The sequence below is a fragment of the Ixodes scapularis genome, unplaced genomic scaffold (assembly GCF_016920785.2).
Source record: "Ixodes scapularis isolate PalLabHiFi unplaced genomic scaffold, ASM1692078v2 PGA_scaffold9__187_contigs__length_104089568, whole genome shotgun sequence".
Classification (NCBI taxonomy): Eukaryota; Metazoa; Arthropoda; class Arachnida; order Ixodida; family Ixodidae; genus Ixodes; species Ixodes scapularis.
Window position 1 is genome coordinate 19,692,530 of NW_024609884.1, and position 19,478 is coordinate 19,712,007.

Consider the following 19,478-nt stretch of genomic DNA (forward strand, 5'->3'; position numbering starts at 1 on the left):
TTCCGAGGACGACGAAATGCCAGACCTTTTCAAGCGTTCTTCGATTTGCGGTTGGGGCAAGTCGTAACCAAACCAACGTTTGACATCGCAGCATTACCTCTGGTACGTGATGTCAAACAATGTTGCCACATTGATTTTCGCCTCGGGAGGGCGGGGGGAAGGCTGGTTCAGACATGTGCAACGAGCGCGTACCTACGATTGCATCCATTGCAACAGGAGCGACCGCAACGACCGCTCTGCGCCGTGCGTACACACACCTGCAACCACTACAACAAGCGCAGCGGGTCGTCAGCACGGCGACCGCTTCTATACGCCGCCGTCAGCTGTTTTAGCCGCCCCTCTAAAAAGGGGACGCACTGCTACTCAATGCTGTAACATAATATAGACAGACAGTTTTCTATAGCCTAAAGCTTTATTAATATTTTTTCTTGATAGGCCTGCAGGGTACAGTGGATGAAAAAAAGAAAATAAAAAGATGCAGTCCGCCGTCTGGGATGATCACGACTCTAATACACGACATTGCAATAGTACAAATATCGCCACACGCCTTTTCTATGATTATAAAAGACAATGTAATCTTAGCAGCGATATAGCAACATAGAAATATGATTTCGTGGTCAGATAGACGTTTCGAGCGTTCAGGATTGCTAACCCTAATCACTTTTCTCCGGTGATGAAAACGCGTGAAAATTCGCATCCTTCGTACGGTACGCGCCAGTAATACCTTCAACTTGAGCACACGCATGAAATGCGCCAAATAAGAAATCCGGGCGATGTTCGAGGACACAAATGCTTAGAAAGCACCACTGTAGTCGAAGTAAACAAACATGACGGCACGGGCGTTTCTGCTGTCTAGAGAGTGCTGCCACGACATCGCCGCACGAGTAGGTGGATCTTCCCTTCTAGTACGTGCTGGGTTATCATAGCGACACACGACGAAAATTCACAGTCAAGGATAGCGCTTTTACGCGGAACAATGAGCTTTTACCACGCCGACGATCACCACCGACGCCATGTTTGCGGATAGAAGGCGCCGGCCGGCTCGCGACCGGCACGACCGGCCTGCAACGCGCGGAGATACGTGCGCTTCCGCGCATCCCTGGGGAACGGGAAATTCAACCCCCGCGGAGGAAAGCAAGGAGAAAACGTAGTCCCTTGTTTGTGAAACGATAATTGCAGTATCGCGTATTCTAAACTAGAAATATTTTACGTCTTGTGAAATTATCATGCACAACATATTTAAATGAAGTGAAAATTGTTTCTTTAGCGAAACTTTACGAAGACCGCCAAAATTTTCAAACATACGATAATTTCATAGGTCCTCGCAAGTACAGAATAGAGTCCGCACGTATTTTATTCCTGCGTGATTAATAGACAGTTCTGCCTTCTAAAACTGAAGATACTCATTCACTGACACTTCCTTAATGCCATCACACCAAAAAAAAGCTTCTCCAAAAACCGCTTGAGTGCCCCTTTAACCGCTTATGGTTGAAGTATAACAATCCAGTCGCAAGTGGTGCAGCGCTTAGAATCCGAGTTTTTTCGCGCGCTTCCGACTCGGGATACACAGGGGGAATAAACAGAACTAAGGATTGCAAGGCCGACCAGGCTAAACGCCCTCATTGTTGCCAATTGAGTCGATAAAAACCGAAACCAAGACAAAATAAAAAGTTTTTTGGCGCACGTTTTGCGATTTGGCGCATAATGGCGCGAGGTTTTGGCTGTGGCACAGTTTCTGCAACATGGCGCAGACACATGCGTCTGGCACAAAATGGCGCAGCCGTTCCACCCGTTAATGCCTGCTGCAGAATGTTTACCTTCCAGCAGCTTGCGATACAAGACACTAGTGCAAAATGTAATGTGCATTCACCATTTGTTGGCTCATAATGCAGAAGCAGATATTCAGCATGTGCAGAAAGAATAAACAAACGAGAGACAACATGAGCATCTCTTTCAAATAACAAAACAAAGAGGTGCTCATATCATTGAAGAAAGAGTAAGTAAACAGGCGAGCTTTTGCTTGTCCCCTTCTTCGTACATTGTCTTTTTTCAAAAATGCGTAAAAGCTTGTATCATCTCTTGTCTCAATTTCTTTATTCTTTCTAGATATTCTGAAAGCTACCAACACACTCCTCAGTTCATTATTTAGGCAGATATTGCCTTAAATTGTTTAAGCCTGAAGCCCTAAAAAATGAAATACAGTATATAGTAGTATTTACGCTATAGATAGTGATTCAGTCAGGGAACTAAGAGCAAAGTTCACCTTGGCAGGACTTTGGTTGAAGTGGTAGGTGTGATGCTTGGGCGAGACAGGGTAGGAGCCAGCTTTTAGTGGCGACACAAAGACATCCCGGTTGTAAGACACCCTCCGCCGAGGCGAGTTGAGCATGCACTTGGACCGGGGAAGTGGCGTTAGGCACATTGCCTCATTCTGCATGAACCGGGAAGAAAGGACTCAGGTGATTCCTATCCAGAGTTCAGTACCACTGTGCATCTACTTGATGAGCAATATATCACAAGTATTTTACAGTGACAGGTTATTTTTTCCTCACAAGTGAAGTTGCTAATTAAGATGCTGAGGACAACTTTGTCGAGATCATAGCACTGCCCTGACACGCTCAATTATAAACTCCGAGGGTTTTCGGAAACGTTAGGTGAACCCAGCCTGGAAATGACGGAAGCCAGCAAGAGTAAGGTTTCATAATGCCCCATGTTGAAAGCTTTCGCAAGATGGCACAGCTAATTAGGCAACGAGCAACCCAGGCAATAAGGAAAAAAACAAAAACAAAGGCACCTTGTTTGAATCTGGTGAAAACTTTGTGGCAAATGTTGTCATCCTTTTGCGATAGATCTGAAAAAGCGAGACAATGCAGGCAATTGTTGTCACCCACTTTACAAGCAGACTGGTGCACACAAGGGCTGAGCAAGGGGCTCACCTCGTTGTAGAATTTGATGATGTCGCCACGCTCATCAAACTCAAACTGAGTGGCTGTGCCAGCCAAGCGGGTAGGTGTAGGAGGCTGGCTGTTGGGAGGAAGCAACGGCAGCGTACTAGACGAGCGTGTCGAGCTCAGATGCTCCGTTCGTTTCGACTCTGCACGTGTATGAGGAAAACAAGCAGAAGCTATAAAGTCACTTTGGAAAAAACCCCTCTGCAATCCTTCATAAACATAAAAATAATATGTGGTCCTAAAAAGATACTGTTCAAGCAAAATGTGAGTGTAAAGAATCCCCAAGATTTTCCTAGCTATATCTGCCTCAAAATGCTTTGCTGAGGCATCATGGAGTCCTTTTTGACTCAGTTCTGAAAGTCAAAGGCCCGAAAATGTGAGGTTTACAAATCATAGCTTTTAATCACACGTAAAACAGGACTGAAACAAGCAAAAAGCACAAGTTAGACCCCGAGCAAAATTTTCACATCGTCATTGCACAGACAACTTCCTGCACACGACACCAAAATTGGTGGTGCTCACCCCCGTCCTCATTTTCCACTGTCACGGGAGAGCTGGAGTTCGAGCCAGTGCGGCTACTGTGGTCACTGTGACCGGCGCTCTTCCTTAGCAGGACACTGCGATAGACCTGCACAGTCCCAAAGAAGAGCACCCTGTCTCATTTGTATACATCTTCCGATGACTGCAGAGTTTGTCAGTGCTGTCCTTACATGACTCTTGTTCTGCGGCTGCTGCCGATAACACTGCAGTATCTCTTGAAAGCTCTTCTCCACTCTTGTCACCTGGAAGCCAAGCACGGACAAGCTCAAGAATTCTCCACCACTCAACCTCACAGCCAAAGGCAAAGTGGAATCCAAGGGGCTGTAGGGCTCACCTTCGTGATGACATACACCGCACAGAGAATGAGTTGGTCTAGGTGCCGGTCCTTCATGAGTTCAATGTGGTTCACAATGGAGTGCTCAAAGCAGGTCCAAATCTTGAGGCGAATGTCCTTTTGCTGGATGCCTAGCCTGTCACACAAGTCTTGAAGGCGAACCCCAGCAAGGTGATACACCTGTTATTTAAAATGGGCATTACACCAAAGAGCAGGTGCAAGGAAGGCTGGCAAATAAGAAATTATGTTTTCTCACAAAACCAGGAGAAAATATATGTCCTACAATATGCATACATCTCCATCATTTAGAAGTTTGTTTGTTTAGACACAAAAGGCCCCTTTCTATACGCTCCGTGTGGGAACTATAGGGTGCACTTTGAAAAACGCGCATAGTGCCACTAGCGGAGGAGCTGGCATTCGACAGTGAGATGCGTTCAGCAGCCTGCGGCACCTTTTCGCATACGAAGTTGTGGCGGCAGAAGCACGCACGGACAGAACTTTGGTTCCTCGAGCCGGTACGTTGAGGGTGACGTTGCATAAGTGCTGGGGAAGACCTAAGGTCATCTAGCAGCTGTTCTCGCAACTAAATTTTACATCATCAATCACACTGCATGCTGGATTCCGACGAGAAACCTTCCCGGCTTCTAGGGAGTGCAACTACTTTCACAAAATTGACGAGGCATTGATATCCTGAAATTAATCTTCCACAAATTCATTGAATTCAAGGTGGAGAAGCAATCTGGCGGGGAGGAGCTGTTTCCACAACATTTTCATATAAACTTTGAAGTTATTCTTATTTTGTTTTGCTGAAGTATTACAGCAAATAAAGCTTTCTCAATAACCGGACAAATCAAGCTTTTTTTTTTTTTGTTCTACTATGAGTTGGTTATACGAAGAAAAAAGTTTTGAATGAATCTGCACTTTGCGATATCAATAAATATTACACCGAATCTTTCTTTCATATTGTTTTCAGTGATTGGGCAGATTGAAGAATCAATTACCCGTGCTCAAAAAGACTCGTGGAAAAACAAGTTACTTTTTTTAGGTAAAGTAATTTTTATTCTCTCAGCTTTATACATCGAAAAAAAAAAAAAAGCCGTGAAAGTTACTTACGCGGTTTGTGCAGGTGAGTTTTACGGCCATGCGGACATTATGTGGGTGGCTAATCTTTGTGATTGATAAGTCGGCTAATTAATTAAAATTTATTAATTAACTTTCGAATTAGTAAAAATAGACATATGGTTCCAATTAGAAACTTATAGAGCGTCATCAATAACGACTAAATCCACTCTTTTTAGAACGACTTGAACCACGTGAGAAAGTTGAGGGTGCACTAAAGTTACCACTTGTGCAGCAGGTGCAAGGCTAGCAGTGGCGGAACGCGGATGATTAGATTATCATTGCGTCCTTTCAAAAGACCCCCCCCCCCCCAAGCCATGGAAAAGTCTCTTGAAAGAGACGTCCCAAACGTACGTAATCTTCTGGATAACGCAGGATAAGGATGCTGACGGCATGATACCTAAACAAGTGTCTGCTTTTGTGATCCTATAATTTAGCTGTCACTGCAGTTGTGATCAGTGAATTCCGTGGTTCAAGCGCACTGAACGTAATTAATTGTTTCAACGTTTGGAAAAACAAAATGGGGCTTACAAAACATATTGTTGTCTACTTCCGTAGGCTGCAGGTCCGCTAGAGGTGCAACTGCCGTCATTCGCAGCTACTTCCAGTGGCTTTCGAAGGAATTTCCAGCACTAGCCTTTGTCGTATTTGCTAATACTATGTAAGGTCTTTGAACAGGACTGCGCGAAGAGTTAGAAAAATTTATAAGTGACCAAAGCTGGTGAGTGGATAAATTTTTATTTATCCACTGGGCGCCAGCTATCAATATGTGTGGGCACCAGGGCGCACAGATGAGATTAATGAGGGGCACCCGGAGGTTCCAGAGGTGATGGTACTTTCTCTTCCAAAGAACTCGGGAGAGGAGGGGGGGGAGGGGGGGGGGGGGGCTGGGCCCCAAGCCCCCCTTTAATCATTGCCTATGCTGAAACTCACTAAAAAAATACTGTAAAAAATCAGGAGAGTGCCCACCCACTTTCACTGAAAACTGGGTTAATTTAGACATGGGCACTTCTCCTTGCAGAATTAACAAGTATGGAAAATGTTAATAGTGGGCGCTTAACGAAGTGGACGCTTCCGCGGTATTTTACAGTATGTCTTAACCTCTAAATGCATGTTTCCAACCATTTCTCCAATAAGGACACAATAAATTCAATATGCGCATCTGCATCATTGAATCTGGCTTCCTCTGCTCTCGCAATAAAAGAAGAAAACAGCTTGATCTTTAATTCTGCACTGAATTCCCTAACGTCTTAAACAATAGACACATCTTGGGCTACTAACACTTCCAGTCTTTCCTCTAAAGTCGACATCCTAGCCTCCCCCTCCCCTCCTTTGTTCCCCTGACCTTCTCAGTTCGTACCAGTCTTGACTCTTACGGCACCTTTCCCTTCTCAATCTTTGTCTCCCCGTCTTATTTATTTATCTAGAATACTACTGGCTCCACTCAAGGAGCCATAGTAAAAGTAGTTACAACACAAATTTAACAAAACACTAGTTCTTAATGACTGCATGAGTTTTCCTGAAAAAGTTGCTCTTAGGCATAGATGAGTGCCTTTTCAGGAAAACTTAAATGAGCCTCATGCCGTTAATATTTCTTTAATCAATTATCTTTTTTGGGAAAAAAGCATCATGGGGTATGCAAATCGCAATCAGGCTGTTTAAATATTTTTTTTCTTCTTTGTAGTGTTTTTTCAAGGATACATACAAAGGAAAAAAACATTTTTTTTTAACAGCCGGTTGGGAAAAGGAAGTCATAAAACGAATTTACAACGAAAAAGAAAAATTTTTAGAGCTATATTTATGGTGCGATACGAATTTGTAGTTGGCGCCCGCGGGCGTTGTGGAAAAGTGGCCGCCATTTATCACGTGACTGGCCGCTATTAGTCACGTGGTGCTTCCGCTCTTTCGGAAGCTTCCTATGGTCTCTATAAAAGTTACTTTTTCATATTCGTTTGAAGTGCAAAAAAAAACTAAGATTAATAAGTAACTTTTAGAGCCCAAAAGAAGCTCCTGAAAAAGCGCAAGCAGACATGATAGACCTGTGCACCTGTCACATGACAGAGGCGGTGCCCTAGAGCAGACAAACTTGCGTGGCGGCGTGTGCGTGGAGAAACGCGTTGAACCGGCTGCGCACCACGCTCAGCGTGCAACGGCAGCGCAGCGCGACGGTGCACGGGTCTGCCATGTGACCCGCAGCAGCTGCCACGGGCACCAACCATAAATTCGTTTTGCGCCGTAAATATACCTAGTTCTACTTTTTTTTTTTTTTCCTTCGTTGTAATTCTTTTTAACATTCTTTTTCCCTCTAGAATGTTTAAAAAAAAAATGTTTCCTTTGCCTGTGTCCTTTAAGACATACGCAAGGCAGCCTATTCACCGCACACTGATGAAAAAAGTCGTTCTGGTAAATGATTTCTTTCATAGCACTTTCTTCATAAAGGATTCTTTCTTGTTTAGCTGTCTTTGATATCAGTAAACGGGAGGGCAATCTCGTAACTATTTTATTTTCTATCCTTTCTGCACTCCCTCAAAAATTAACTTAACAATTTGCCCGTGACTTCGGGTGCGGAGAGGAGAGGGGGGGGGTCAAACAGCATGTGTATATTATAGGGTCAGCTGGATTTCAGAGGGGGGGTGTTGAATCCCCATAAGCCTCTTTCCTGGCTTTGCCACTACAGTGGGGGACATTCACTACGTCACGAGTGTATTACAACCAATATGAATAATCTGGCTTTTAGCTGAAACGTTACAAACCGGTTCAAATCCTGTACAATACATTATTTTTTCCGTTCCGAGGCTGAACCGAACCAAAGTGTCCGAACTGTAACCCGAACCGTAACTGAAGAGAGTTTTGGTTCGACACCCTGTTTCTAACTTCTGAGCCAAAGCTTTCAGAATATGCAAAAACCCATGAAAGTAGGGAATTAAAACAACATTTCTCTTCGGAGCAACCTCAGAACCCATCGGCCTTTCTACAATTTGTCTACTCGAGATTGGTCCAAAGAATAGCAAACTATAACCAACTAACCTCAACCGCTCCAACTGTCACTGCCGACACAACGAATGCACAACTTTTTTACAGCATTGCCTATAGGGGACTTTACGACACCAACCTGCATCTTCGTTAGCGGAATGCTGAGCTAACGATTATTGCTCGCCTCCATTAGCAGAGGCAAGCAAAAATGTACCTCTCCCGGTGAGTACCGAATAAAAAAACAAAAGGTTTAGAGTTACGATGAGCGCGTTGGTAACATCCAGTCTCGTCCGGCCTTTTGTTAATTCTTTCTGATGTTTTTACCAAAGTTTTTTTTTGTGTGTGAGTTGTTTTTTTTTTTTTTAAAAGGGATTTAGCTGCTTTTTGTGGAAGCTTGCTTTTGATGGGATATTGTTTGTTGGGCTTCAGTCAATAAAAATGACTAGTTCTAGATGGCAAGACGTCTTAGTAAATTCACAGAAATAGAGATACATGGGCACCGTTTTCTCTTGGGGGGTTGGGGGAGGAGGAGGGGGGAGGGGGGGGGAGCCTTGGGTCTCCACCACCTCCATAAACTTTGACCAAGGAAAATAGTTAATTGCGTGGAGATTCCAAACATTAATATTACTGCTCGTTTTAGGCGTGTCGTGCATTACACTTCGACAAAAACGTAGAATCTTTGGGTGTATGAGACATAATGACAATTATTGTTTAAAAATGACGTCCAACGGAGCCCCCCAGTTTCTGGTCCAAGGCGCAGGAAGAGGCATGTGTCACAAACTTAGATTAGATTTTTAATAACAGAATTCTACAAATGCAATTTTTTTTTTTTTTAAGGATGCTTTGAGTTCATAGATTGAGTTATCATCATAAATAGGCAATCTCAAAATTCACTTGAGTGCCCCTTTAATTCGAAGTAAGCTTATTCCGAAGTGTTTTGCCGTCCCCGTGAGCTTTGAATTATTGAGTTGACTGAAACAGCTTTCAGCCAAAGCGAAATTATGAAAGCACGAAGCTTATGCACAGCTGTTCATTTGTGATCCCAAAACAACTTCACAGCAGCTGGCAGTCAAAACACAAAGCAGGTTGGGAAAAAAGTTCTCTAAAGGTATCAATAAGACACAATCTGCAAGAAAATTTATAGGCTCTAGTGCGAAGGGAAGTTAACTTGTTTAGCAACAAATATAAACAGTTTGTATAGAAGTACAACCAGCAGTTACCTTTCTGAAGAACAGTGCAAGGGAGCCAGAACGAACTGGCTTATTGCCTTCCGCAGCCTCAGAGGCTGAAGTGACGGTGATGACGTTGGGTCGAGAGCCTTCTGCAATTTGGACAGGGGCTTTGTTTTCTCCAGCCGAGAATCCAGAGATGCAAGCACCTGGAACCGCTTAACAAAAAGTAAAAATCAACAATGACATTTCAACTCGCTGCATTACAAATGTTCAATAGATAGTTGTCTCAACTAAAAATGTAAAAACAAAATCTAAAACATCCACCATATATCAACAACCAGTGTTGGATAAAAGTACATTTAAAAGGTACTTGAAGTACAAAGTAAGTGAGTGGTTATGAACTTCAAATAAAGTAGTAAGTACACCAGGCACAATGTACTTGAAGCACTATAAATACAATGTAAAGTACAAGTACTATTTAACACAATCTTTCCTTATGCCCTTTCATTGCCCTATAGTGTTTTTTTCTTTTCAACTGGTATGCATTGGCCCAGGGGTAAGCGGGGGTGCACCAGTTATTTTCGGAAAGGACGGTAAATATTGGACAAAGTCAAGCGGCCATAGAGTAGATATTTGCGGACATGGCGCCATATTCAGAAGTTTGAAGAACTTCTGAATTTGGGTCACTTGCACTGGCTTGGCTTGACCCTAAGAGGGTTAAATGTAGTGATGGACCGAATCTGCCGAACTTCAGATTCGGCAAAAATTCGGCAAACGTGTGCGCACGCGTGAGAACGCAACGGGGCCATGGGTTGCAAATGGACGCCGTGCGGTCGTGCGGTTACCATCGCACAGTGTAGTTATACCAGCGGTTTCGGTGAGGTGCAGAGTAGGCGACATGGTAACTGTGTGTTTGTCAGCCTTTGTGATTGTGGTTCTCTTCAATATTTTCTGCCTCAAGAACAGAAGTTCGACCAGAAATAAAAGCAAAAATGACGCAGTCCACTGTGCAAAGACAAATGATGCGGCACATTCAAGATAACATAATTTTCATTTTATCTTTCCAGTGATGCAACGAGGCAGTTGCAACATTGACTGACAAGTACTTTAAATTAAAGCACTCCTCACCATTCTAAAAATCCTGTTTTCAGCTCACAAGTAGTTTGTGCCAACACAAAATAATATTGCTTTTCAATTAGCGTTATTTTGCGGTTTTCATCTATCTGCATAAAACTAAACACAAAACTATCATGGTCGACGTTGCACATCCAACATTCCTAACTCTTCCCATCTTCCTAACGTCCGGTGTATCCTGACATAAGAAACCGGCATTTTAAAGGTTAAAAACGAGACGCTGTGAATAAGGGACGCACACTTCCATGCAAAGCTAAAGTGACTCAAATCGAAAAATATGCACATTTACAATAATATTGTAATCTCTTCTGGTGAAAGCTCAACAGCCGTTGCATTCATTTTCGCGCATGAAACGGTGACTCGCAGAGGAAATATAGAACACAGTGCTATTGCCTTTTTTTTAACAATACACATATTGCACGCTTGCGCTGACGAGGCCTCAAAACCGAAACTCACGTATCGTGACTATGTTGACCGTGTCTGCTACTAACCAACCCCGTTGTCACACCAAGTCTGCAAAATTCACTTTAAAATTGCCAGTAAACACACAAAAATGACACTGGTACAATTATTGTGTAGAATATCACCTTATTTAGTAAAAACTGCGTCAATATACATTTTAAAAAAAACCTAGAAACTTTTTTCGCATGAAAAACGATACATCAACTTTTAGGTCTGGCAACGATGTATTTTTACCGAATTTTTAGAAAAGTTCGGCAAAAATTCGGCTCTGGCCAATCCTAAGATTCAGCGCCTAATTTTCGATTAGGCATAAGTTCAGCCCATCACTAGTTAAACGTACTAGGAGAGAGCATGACGTCAGCCCCGTAGCTTCTGCAAGCAATCCTTTCATGAAGGAGTGTCCTCTAGCAATATTTTTAACCTCCTCACTCGCGCTGACCGAGCAAGAAGTACGTAGAGTTTAAAATGCTGCAAAAAACGCAGCCCCCAGTACAAAGGGAGTGATGCATCCCCTGCTCGCATTTCTGGCGAGAATAGGACATCCCTCCCGGTATTTCTTCCGAGTAGACAAAGCATCATTTTGCAATACAAATTCAACAAGACCAAATTTGGGGAACATAATTTGAAGTCATGAGTTGTACTTTCCTCAGAAAGTGGCATAAAAAGAAACTAATAATTAAAGTACAAGTACAGTCAGGGGCAAAAGTCCCCAGGACGCGCGAGCTACAACTGAAACGCTTTGCTCCGCCATCTATCAGTGGGCCGCCTGGTTTCGAGGTCCCATAAAAGCGCATGTGCCTCCTACTGTGCCTGCAAGCATGCGTGTTTTCCTACTCTTCTGCGGCGCGGTGCCTAACCCAGAATCGGGCGCGTGGTGCCGCTTCAGTGACGGCGCTTGCGGCTGACGAGCATCTGCCACACATTCTGAAACTGGAGATGCCACTTGTGGCACTGCGTCGCATCTCATCGTGCAAGTGAGCCTTGCTTTATAACCAGTTGAGCTTATTGCACAGTTCAGCTGCCGTGACTTGTTGCTTTATAGATGCTATATCAGAAAGCATGTCCTAATGATTACGATACACAGAAACACATGAAATCACCGCATATTGAAAAACGGACTCACTATTGGCCAGCAATGGGCTGTTTCGGAATGCGTAGCAGACGCTCCTCCGCCACAGGCGCTATCTCCGAAGCGGCACCACGCGCCCCATTCTGGACTAGGCACCGCGCCGCACAAGATCGGGAAAACACATATGCTTGCAGGCACAGTAGGACGTGCAAGCATTTTCGTGTGATCTTGAAACCAGGCGACTCACAAGCTAGACGGCAGAGCAATGTGTTTCAGTCGCAGCTCGCGCGTTCTGGGGACTTTTGTCCACGACCTACTCAAACAATTTACTTCAAGTAAAATACAAGTTTTCTAAATCTACCTGAAGTAGTACTTTAAGTACTATGTACTGAAAGTACTTCCCAACACTGCAAACAACAAGGGGAAAGAAGACATAATGGGAAGTCAATAATAAAGTAGTATCCAGATCAAACAAAGAAACGAGAAAACTATAATAAATATAATGAGTAACTACCAAAGTTATTGTAACCTCGCTCGATCCTTTCCAAGTACTGGCACGCATCCCGATTCGCACGTACCAGCATACCTGGCACACTTTATAAGGTCAACCGCCAAAACCTTCTATGAACCCCCTTTGACGACAGAAGTGAACAGTCCGACAGTGAGAAAGAATACAAACGAAAAACATATGCTACTCACGCTGCAATGTGATGGACACTGTGCGCATCTGGCCACCAGAAGCTGCATCCGACTTGACCAGTTGCACGGAGCTGACGCCACTGTTTGTGAGACTGCTTGACGCAAACAGCCTTCGGCGAACTGTGCTTCCGGGAGACTGGAACCGCTCAGCCAGTGACACAGGTGAAAGTGGAAGGTCTGCATGATACATCATCGTGGCACATGACACGTGAAATCAAACTAAGACCGATTTTAACTCCCTTACAACTGACATAGCTCCTAATTACACTCAAATGAGTCCATGCTGAAGCACCCATAACAAATTCAGTTTTGATGAGTTGGTCAAAAAGAAAAGCTCCGAGAAGCATTTTTTTTAGACATCAGACAATGAGCCAAAGTCCTTTGTTAGCACTTTGTTGTAGCAGGCAAGACCAGGTGGTTCTTCAAGCAATACACTATATTAGGCACCAACAGGATGAGAACCGCAGGGCATATTTTTTGAATGCTCCGACTCTGGCACATCCTCGTTCCCTTCCATCATGCAATAGCTGCACATGCACGCTCGGAGCGCAATCAGAGGTACAAAGCTGGCGTAGAAGATGGGACGACTGACAGACCTAGCCAGAATTTTCAACCCATCAGAGATTATAATCACAATAATTATAGTTGACTTTATTCCCGAGGCTTCCTAGTTTGGTACACATGCAGAATTATGCAAACATCTAGAATTCTAAGTTGCATACATTCAGTGACACTAAGTTGAAACAAATCTGGTGAAAATAAGCGGCAAGCTAAGTTTGAGAGTGTTACCAACGAAGAGTGGAAAGTTAAATTATTGCAAGTACTTGTGTAAAGGCTGCACCCTCAAATGCCAAGCAAAAAGAGATAAATCTAACAGCTCTATCAACATTCAAGCCTGCAGTGCAGTGGTTCTCAACCATTGACGTTTCAAGGACCCCTTCTAGATCAGATATCAAAAAGGAATATCAGGGCAGGCTATTTTTTGGGATGTCATGGTAACTAAAAAGCAATTATGTCACATTTTCAACGAGTCTGACCATATGCAAAGAACAGAAAATAGCTGTACCCCTCCTCATCATCTGGGCACCGTCTTGGTCACCCTTCAGACCTCTTATTGATAAGTGAGCCAAGGAAGAAGCAGCAGCTGGCGCAGCATTGCCATCATTCGACTCGGGCTCTTGAAAGGTCTCAATCTGTCGCCGAAGCAGCACCTGAAAAAGTTTCAAAGAAGACATCTCTTTTTGGTCTCTGCGTCAGACAATGAAGCATTGATAACTTTTTTCTAGGAAAAAGGACAAAGTACGCCATTATATGGGTGTTCCCCTCAACTGTGACCAACCTCTTTGCATGCAGGAACTGACTGTGCAGATACAATGGCTTCCCAAAGAGGTGACTCCTCTTTCCATGCTGAGCATTCCAGGATCTGCTCTTCAATCTGAAAAATGCAAAACCGGAAAACATGCAGATCTTTGTTCCCAATCCTTACTGGAAGAAAACCTTTGATAGCTGGCATGCCTTTAAGACCCTTTAAACAGGTATGCAGGGCTCACATGATTCAGGTGCTTGACAACCTCCCGCCAAAGGCCCTCTTCAGCCCGAATGAGTGGCTCGATTATCTTGTAGAAGTTGTAGGGCACAAGACCAAAGATTTCCAGGATCCATGGGAAATCCCTATTTCATTCATTGCAAAAATACAGCATACAACAACAAATTTTCTTTTAGAAACACTTTTCAAGAAGGAAGAAGATAAAGAAAAATTGTAGCTTAGAGCGAGGGATAAGCGCCATTCACACATATGCAACCGACCAAGACTGAGAGAGACCAGACCGTCTTTTTTTTGCGATGTTTTAGGACCAGCTTCGTTGCAGCATATTCGGTCCCAAGACGTCGCAAGAGGCTTAAAAAACCGGTCTGGTCTCTCTCGGTCTTACTCGGTTGCACACGTGTGAACGAGCCCCCCCTTTAAGTGTTTTCGGATAAATCCGATAAACTCCAAAAAACACTCGCCAGTAAAATTTTCGTCAATTTAGATTTATCCAAAAAACTCAATTTCGAGGTCACGATAGTAAAATAAAATGTTAAAAAAAAATGGTATTTTAGGAATAAACTTTGTCAGAGAGCAGGGTTAGCAGTATTGAGAAAAGGCCAATTCAGTTCATTTTTTTTTTTTTTTTTTTCTTCTTTGGACTGAAGGGAGTTTTTCATTTATCACGTCAAGGTTTGTTCAGTACAATGGACCAATGTACTTGATGTATGAATTTCGAGCATGTTTTTTTGTTTTTTTTTTTAACATTATTCATTTTTATTGAAAAAAATAAGAACAGAGTAAAATTAATGAGATTCAGAGAATCGGGAATCTAGCAAACAAACTCCAATAAATCCTTAATTTCCAGCTAATAATAAACTAAAAAAAAAGCCCTCCGAATTTTACAAAAAAAATAAACTCAGAAAACACGTAGTCCTACTTATAGCTTATTTGGCGGGCCGACTCTGTCAACAAGGGCACAGATCATATAAATCCCTTTCGCTCTGGAAACTTGCTTCAAGCAATTCTCTTCTGGCATGACTTCAGCATGTTGCCACGCCTGTGGTGACTAGCCCATCGAGATGGCCTTTAACTTTCTAAATGTTTCCCAAAACAAAACGAAAGTTAAACAGAGTAGAACATTCTCACACACGCTGAATGTTGAAATACCTTTGAGAGTTGTAGCAAAACATGACAATCTCCAGACAGCAGGCAAAGAGTGACTGTTGAAACACAGTGTGGCATAGGTGGGCCTGTATGACGAAAAGCAGGCGTTAGCATCAACACCCTTCTCAATACACACACCAAGTTTTACAAGGATGGACTGGAAAATAAACGGAACTCCTTCGCAGAACATTACACCAAAACAGGTTTCAGCTGGTGAGTTAGGTTAGAGTCTACAGACAGTGGGCATGGACAAGTTGATTCGATCTATAACCAACTTTCCAAACCGGTTCCTGGTTTCAGTCCCACCAAGCCCCTAAGCAACACAGTATCTCGGCAATTCAGCTGTAAATGTTTCAAAAACAATATGTCTACAGACAATTGCATGGTCTCAGACCAGCTATTTGACGAAAGGAAACTTGGTGTGCAAGAACTGTTTGATTGTGCGTTATTGGTCAAGATTCCCTGTGAGCGGCAAGCAAGAAATGCCGACTACTCTTGGTTTCATTCATATGCTAACTAAGTATGTTCCACAAATATATCAGACCACCAATCTTAGGAGCACCTCGGGTCCAGGTTTTCAAGTGAAAATGTGTGGCACTTTTTAATATTAGTGAAACATTCTTTTTTTAATATGTATTCCTCAGGTTAGTGACATTTTGAATGCATTTTATTATAAGCAGCGACAGGTTAAGAATGCAGTAAAAGCTCCGCCTTCAGCATGCGCCCGTTGCCTTCCATCGTGCTTTGGCTGCAGATGTGCCAAAGTTTAATCAAAAATAGAAAGCTCGCGCTGGAGGTAGAGCTTCTGCTGGGTTCTTAACTTGTTGCCGACCGCAGCATCTTATATTTATGGCAAAAAGAAAAGGATTTGTCCGGATAGAAATAAGCAGAACAGATGAGAAGTAGGCAGCAAGCAACAAACAGTGTAGCGATTAATTATCGATGCAAAGGGGAATAAACATTTACCGACAGGTCGGTGTTCGGTTTCTGCTGCTTCTTTTCAATGGCAATGATGTTCTCCAGTGCCTTGAAAAACAAGGTCTCGCCTAGCTGCAGCCGTTTGCGTGCGAAGTCCATGTGGGCGCTGCCTCCCCGCTGGTCAGACACAGGCTGCAGAAAGGATGTTCATTTGAGACCCAGCTCTTTGCCAGTATTCTACTCCCCCTATCATAAAACAAAGAAAGAATGAAAGGTAGAAGCTACAGCTCACTTGGGCAAAGGCTTCGCAAAAGATGTCGCCCATCTCTTTGACCGTCTCTTGAATGCTCGTCTCCAACGTTGAATCAAATTCACTAAAACAAAATCAGATGATGAAGGATAAAGCATGTCCAGTGCAACTCGAAGGGATGAAAGTCTGAATGCTTTGTAGCAGTTTTAGGAGCGGCAAAAGCTGTTTATCAGAGTAGCATTTGAACAAACTGTCCCTGCAAAAATACTGGTTGGCATACATTTTACGTACTGCACAAAAGCTCAAACGACAGGGGAAAAAAAGGTCACTCCACCATATGTCCCGTCAGCTTTTCTAGCAGTGTCACATTTTCTTCTTTTTTTTAAAATTATCTTGAAGTCGATTAAAAGGGCCCTACCTACCTCCTTCTCTGTCTCTAATTTGTAGCTGTCAGAGCCTAACCAGACACCTGGGGTTCACCCTTATCGGCACTCTTCACAACATGCCACAACATGTCGATCTAACCAAATAGAGGCAGCAATTTAAAACTGAGAAGCAAAGCAAATAAAAAAACTACAGCGTAACTTTGAAGATTTAGTCTATGTAGAAACATGCGAAGAAGCAATAAGAAGCTTGGTGAAACAAACTAAAAAAGGAATCGCTAGATTGAGTTTGTGGTAAACAAATTGTGCCATAATAAATTATAATGTTGCATTAAAGCGAGATGAAAACTTGGCAAATTAAAATAGTAAAAAGGCACTAGTTTCCGGATGCAGATACGCCTGCAAAAACCACCCAGTGTGGCGCCCTGACCACAGTGAAGAGAATGAAAACAGTTGCTACCAAGACTCCTTGTATCAAGAGCACATCCTCACCCGAAGAGTGCCTGAAGCTCCTTGCTGGCGGCATTCTTGCAGCCTGCCAGGAGCGCCTGAAGCTTACTGGCGCACTGCGTGGCCGTCGAGACTGGACTACGATTAATTGCCTCCCTGTTGTGCAGATTGCCCCGGCCCGTGAGCGGCGTCAAAAGCGGCTGCACTTCGAGCTTCTGGAACTAAGACATACACCACACCATTCCACGACCCAAAAGTCAGCTTGGACTGAATCACCATTAAAGGGTGAAAACAGACGTACGTTGACAATGCCTGGCATCCTGGGCCTGTGCAACTCGCGTTGCACGGAGTCCGCAAAGTGCCTGGGCGTGCCAATGCGCTCGTGAGCGTCGCTGGCAAGGAAGATGCGCTCGTCCAGTTCTCCCTCTTTGAGGACATGCTCTTCGTAGGTTTTGTTCAGGTTTTTCCTGGGAAGAGTGAGGGAGAGCTCACACAGTTTCTTTCAAAGTCAGATTTGGGGATTTTATGTGCCAAACTAACGAAGGTCATCTGGCACAACCCGGCCAAAGAGTCGGGATTAACTTTGAACACCAAGGGATCTCCCGACATGCAAGTGAAAGCTCGGTTACACGGAGCATTCTCTCCAATAGGCCTTCGACACATTGCAGGCACCTCAGCCGAGATTCAAACCTGCCACCTGGGGATCCATAGGCGAGTAAGTTGCCCAGGAGCTACCAGGGCAGCTACATTTTTTATTGAAATGTATTGAAGTCAACATGCATGTTGCAATCAGCCTGACAAAAGTAGAGCCTGCCAGATTGAGGCCCTTCTCAAAAATTTGTCACGAAGCTCAAACTGCCCATGAAATCAGTCAACTGCAATAGTTTGCTTACATGCTCTTGTAAAATGCCGTTGGCTCCAAGAGTAGCGTCAGCGTCTGCAAATCTCCTTGCAAGACCTGGGAATATAAAAACCAGAGCAAATCTAGTATCATATTTTCTCGCATACCCTACGAACTGTTGCTGCCCTTCATGCTTTGAAATGAGCTGGAAGTCAGTTTTTAAACTTTTTTTTTTTATTAGTTTCATGCACATGGCTGCAAGAAGAAAAGTTTGTTTTTATATAGATACAGTCTAAGCTCGTCATAACAGACCTTGATTTTGACAAAGATTTCGATCTGTTGTACAAGGAGTATGTTGTATGCAGATATGAAGTTGAGTCAATGGTACATAGAGGAAAGCCAACCGAACTTCACAAATTGGTATGCTATATCCAAATGTCTGTTGTAACCAGGTCTGTTATGAGCTTAGACTGTAGTTTCATAAGCGACACCCTGAAGATTTTAAAACTTGTATGTGAGGTAGGAATTAAACATATACAAATTATGTTTTTATCAGTCCCATGCAACTTTACATAGCCAATTACCAAGAAAAGTCATCAATCTTGTGAAAACAGACAAGCCTTATTACTCATTGCTACTTGTAAAGAATGTCTGTCATGGAATAAATCACTGCGCTGGACTTCCCCACACCCCCTCCCGTCTCAAGATTTTGAGCACCGTAATTTTGCCGTGCAAAAAAAAAAAAAAAAAAAGAAACAATGAAACTTTTCTCTCTCTCTAAAAAATAAAAATGCATTTGATTTTGAAAATCCTTTACCAAAAAAGACTCTTTCAGTCGCCATTCTTTTTCCCGGCATACACAAATTGCAACCTCGACGCAACTTTAACACTTGCCACATCAAAGCAAAGAGGTCATATTTGAAGCTCCTGCGATGGGAGCCCTGCCTTGCCTTTTCTTCCATTAGCTTCTGGATGGGGTGCTTGAAATGGTGCGCCTTTAGGACAGAAGCATCCTCAAAGGTTCCATCATGATTGTTCACCAGCTCTCGGATAATTCCCATGTCTTGGTTATCGGCATCTCGGGCCTTCTTCTGCTGAGCTGTAGAGGCCCCGCATATTCGTATGACCAATAATAGCAGACTATTGGCAACGGAAAGAGAGAAGTGCCTGGCCATTTACAACTTCATGCAAGGCTGATCGCACTTGGCGGTAAAAAAAGGGTCATCAAAAGCAGGTAATCTAGTCGCTTCCGTAATTGTGCTGCCGTATTTCATTGCACAGCTGTTTATACATAATCTATACATAATGTTGAAGAGCTCTCCTACATGACGGGTATTGGGAGCATGCAACACATAAAGAGGCGCGCACCAGTCCGCCTTGGCGGCTACACAGACGACAGCGTTCGAGCTATGTCTGCCCGCTCAGGCCTTAACTTGCAGCGTCTTGGCCGCGTCTGTGCCTTCCCGTGGACGCAACTCTCGATCTTGATCC

The 19,478-nt window shown here is 43.4% G+C and overlaps 1 protein-coding gene across 4 annotated transcripts in view; it reads right to left on the reverse strand.

Moving 5' to 3' along the window:
* Window positions 1–19,478, reverse strand: part of LOC8030867 (retinoblastoma-like protein 1) — a 33,152-nt gene that overhangs the window by 4,919 nt on the left and 8,755 nt on the right. Inside the window, exons 6-23 of one of the 4 annotated variants that reach the window (XM_029993210.4) lie at window positions 18,938–19,086; window positions 18,040–18,104; window positions 17,448–17,613; window positions 17,189–17,367; window positions 16,356–16,437; window positions 16,112–16,255; window positions 15,149–15,231; window positions 14,004–14,124; window positions 13,793–13,888; window positions 13,520–13,664; window positions 12,454–12,630; window positions 9,138–9,304; window positions 3,826–4,005; window positions 3,662–3,733; window positions 3,474–3,579; window positions 2,937–3,094; window positions 2,795–2,851; window positions 2,264–2,431 (exon numbers count right to left, since the gene is read on the reverse strand). In XM_029993210.4, coding sequence (XP_029849070.1) covers window positions 2,264–2,431; window positions 2,795–2,851; window positions 2,937–3,094; window positions 3,474–3,579; window positions 3,662–3,733; window positions 3,826–4,005; window positions 9,138–9,304; window positions 12,454–12,630; window positions 13,520–13,664; window positions 13,793–13,888; window positions 14,004–14,124; window positions 15,149–15,231; window positions 16,112–16,255; window positions 16,356–16,437; window positions 17,189–17,367; window positions 17,448–17,613; window positions 18,040–18,104; window positions 18,938–19,086 — 2,315 coding nt within the window. The remainder of the gene's footprint in view (window positions 1–2,263; window positions 2,432–2,794; window positions 2,852–2,936; window positions 3,095–3,473; window positions 3,580–3,661; window positions 3,734–3,825; window positions 4,006–9,137; window positions 9,305–12,453; window positions 12,631–13,519; window positions 13,665–13,792; window positions 13,889–14,003; window positions 14,125–15,148; window positions 15,232–16,111; window positions 16,256–16,355; window positions 16,438–17,188; window positions 17,368–17,447; window positions 17,614–18,039; window positions 18,105–18,937; window positions 19,087–19,478) is intronic. The other 3 variants (XM_040504755.2, XM_029993211.4, XM_029993212.4) reach the window with 3 other exon arrangements.